Below are 2,366 nucleotides of genomic sequence, written 5' to 3' on the forward strand. Positions count from 1 at the left end.
CAGCTCACAGTTTCGTTCTCTAATTGGGGGGTTGCTGGGTGCTGCTGCTGCTGCTGCTTCTGCTCTGCTGTGTGCGCACAGCTGCCGGGCGAGCGTCGCTTGCTTGTATTTATATTGAGTTTGGACTTGGCGGGCTATCCTAGGAGGATATCCGGGCTTCCCCCCGGGTCCTCTCGCCTCGCACCCCGCGTTGGCTACATTTCACAAATTAGCGTTGTGTGTATCCGCATGGAAACGTATGGTATCAGTTTGTCAACAGTTTGTCATCTCGTCGATGACAAACAGATGTCAAACGGATGACAAACTGATGACGATCCGATGATGAAATTTGATCACATAATAATACGGGGGGGGGTAGGGGCAAGCGTGTGTGTGTGTGCGTGCGCGTCAAAGGCATCTGATTAAACGCGTTCCAAACAGTTAGGCCCCCAACGCCCGCCCGACGCCTGGGCCTCCCTCCTGGCGCCGGAGGCACAAAGCGAGCGGCCCGGAGGGGAGGAGGGGGAGGGGGTCAAAAATAAAAGAAACGCGCGGCACACAATCTCACGGAGGGACAGCAGAGGGGAATGTGCGGACCCGCCGCCGGATTAACATGCAAGGAGAATAATCGACTGTTGAGACTGTTGAGCTCCGCGCGCCTCGCGCCCGGCGCACAATGAAACAAAGGTCACGGTCCAAGGGAGAGAGAGAGAGAGAGAGAGAGAGAGAGAGAGAGAGAGAGAGAGAGAGAGAGATCAATGTCAGGACGATTGCCTATTCAATTCCACATGAAAGTGGACTGGATTCAAATCTTATTGTCGAACGCACGGCTAAGCGCAGTTGTGGAGAGGAGTAGAAAGGGGGAGGGGGGGGGTAATTGTAGGTCACTTTACATCTTTAACCACCGCTCATCATAAGTCACAGTTTCAATTGAGGAGGATCAAGGACGTAATCGCCCCAACAACACACGCGTGTACTTCGATGCAGAGTATCATGACTTTCAGTTTATTCCTGTTATGGGCTGTCGGGGTGAGCCTCGAGTGGCTCGTACCCCCGGCGGCGTCCTCTCCTCAGCCCCTGTGCACGCGCCCGCGACGCGCGCGCTTCAGAGTTTCGGCCCTGCCGCCGCCGTCATCGGGGAGCCATTCCGCGAGTCGTAGGACGATGGGGGCCGCGTGCGAGGCGGGCGGGGGGCCGCTTCCTCCGCCGCCCGCCGCCCGCCTTGCTTCTCACGCGGCCCCCGCCGGTCCATCGCACTTGCACCCCGCCAGCCACTCGCGGCTCCATTTCAATAATTTTCCCTCCACGTCTTTCCGGTCGTCGGCGGCGCTCCTCTCGGCTCCGTGTCGAACACGCAACCCGCCTAACGGTCGCCATGGATTTTCTCCCATTTTTATTTTATTCGGTATCGGCCCCGGTCCGGAGGCGGCCAGAGGAGGGCAGGAACGAGTTTTATCAATGGGTCCCACGGCCCTTTTCTTAGGGCCCGTCTAGTTTTCTCCTTTTATTACCGACCGCCCGACGGGCCACGTGTGTTTGGGTGGAGCCCTTCCGTGAGTGTGCGTCAGAGAGATAGAGAGGGGGGGGGCAACGCATAGGTATAGGTGCAGCAGGTTGAGGTTGACCCTCGCGTTCAAGTTAAGAGTTTTGTCTCCCGCTCCTCCCTTCCTTGCTTCTGTTGACGTAAAGGTATTAACCCCAGTCTCCTCCTTTTGCTTTCAGGCCGCAAGAAGATCAAGATCGGCAAAATCGGCAAGAAGGGCAAGAAGGGCGGCGGCCTCCTCCAGACCTTCTACATGCTCAAGATGATGTTCGGCATGCTCATCTCCATGAAGGTCGGCCTCCTGTCGTTCCTGCTCCAGGTCAAGACCTTCTTCCTGTCCTTCATCTTCGTCACCATCGCCGTCATCCAGTTCTTCTGGAAGCTCCAGGAGAAGAAGGCCCACGGCGGCATCAGCTACGGCCCCCCGTCCGGCGGCTGGGACTCTGGCAGCAGCTTCGGCGGCTACGGACCCTCGGCCCAGTCCGGTGGCTGGGACAAGCGCGCCTGGACCGAGCACGCTCACCGACAGGCCTTCGCCGCCCAGGCGCCCGCCAGCTAGGCGCGGCCGCGGCCTCCACCGCGAGCGCCCTGGCCGAGCAGCACGAGCGCGCCGTCAGGGGGTGGTGGTGCTCGACGGCCCGCTCGGCCGCCCAGCCCCGGCAGCGCCGAGGTGGATGATCTTTCTAGAACTGCGCAACAAAACGCTGCCGATTCCTCGTAGCAGAGCTCCACGCCGGTTATTTATTCGTTGTTGTTGTTGATATTGTTAATGATGATGCTAATTTATTTCCCTGTCGGTTTGTTTTGTTCTGACGATTGCTCAAAACGTTGTTAAAGTAATTTA

The 2,366-nt window shown here is 58.2% G+C and overlaps 2 protein-coding genes across 4 annotated transcripts in view; both read left to right on the forward strand.

Annotated features, from left to right (window-relative positions):
- Positions 1–2,360, forward strand: part of LOC113212973 (uncharacterized) — a 5,129-nt gene extending 2,769 nt beyond the window's left edge. Inside the window, exon 2 of the mRNA XM_026431856.2 lies at positions 1,702–2,360. Coding sequence (XP_026287641.1) covers positions 1,702–2,081 — 380 coding nt within the window. The 3' untranslated portion in view covers positions 2,082–2,360. The remainder of the gene's footprint in view (positions 1–1,701) is intronic.
- LOC113202361 (eye-specific diacylglycerol kinase) overlaps positions 1–2,366 on the forward strand; it is a 259,771-nt gene that overhangs the window by 96,460 nt on the left and 160,945 nt on the right. The window lies entirely within an intron of this gene.

This window comes from Frankliniella occidentalis, unplaced genomic scaffold (assembly GCF_000697945.3).
Source record: "Frankliniella occidentalis isolate FOCC.00 unplaced genomic scaffold, Focc_3.1 Scaffold35, whole genome shotgun sequence".
In the NCBI taxonomy this organism is placed as follows: domain Eukaryota; kingdom Metazoa; phylum Arthropoda; class Insecta; order Thysanoptera; family Thripidae; genus Frankliniella; species Frankliniella occidentalis.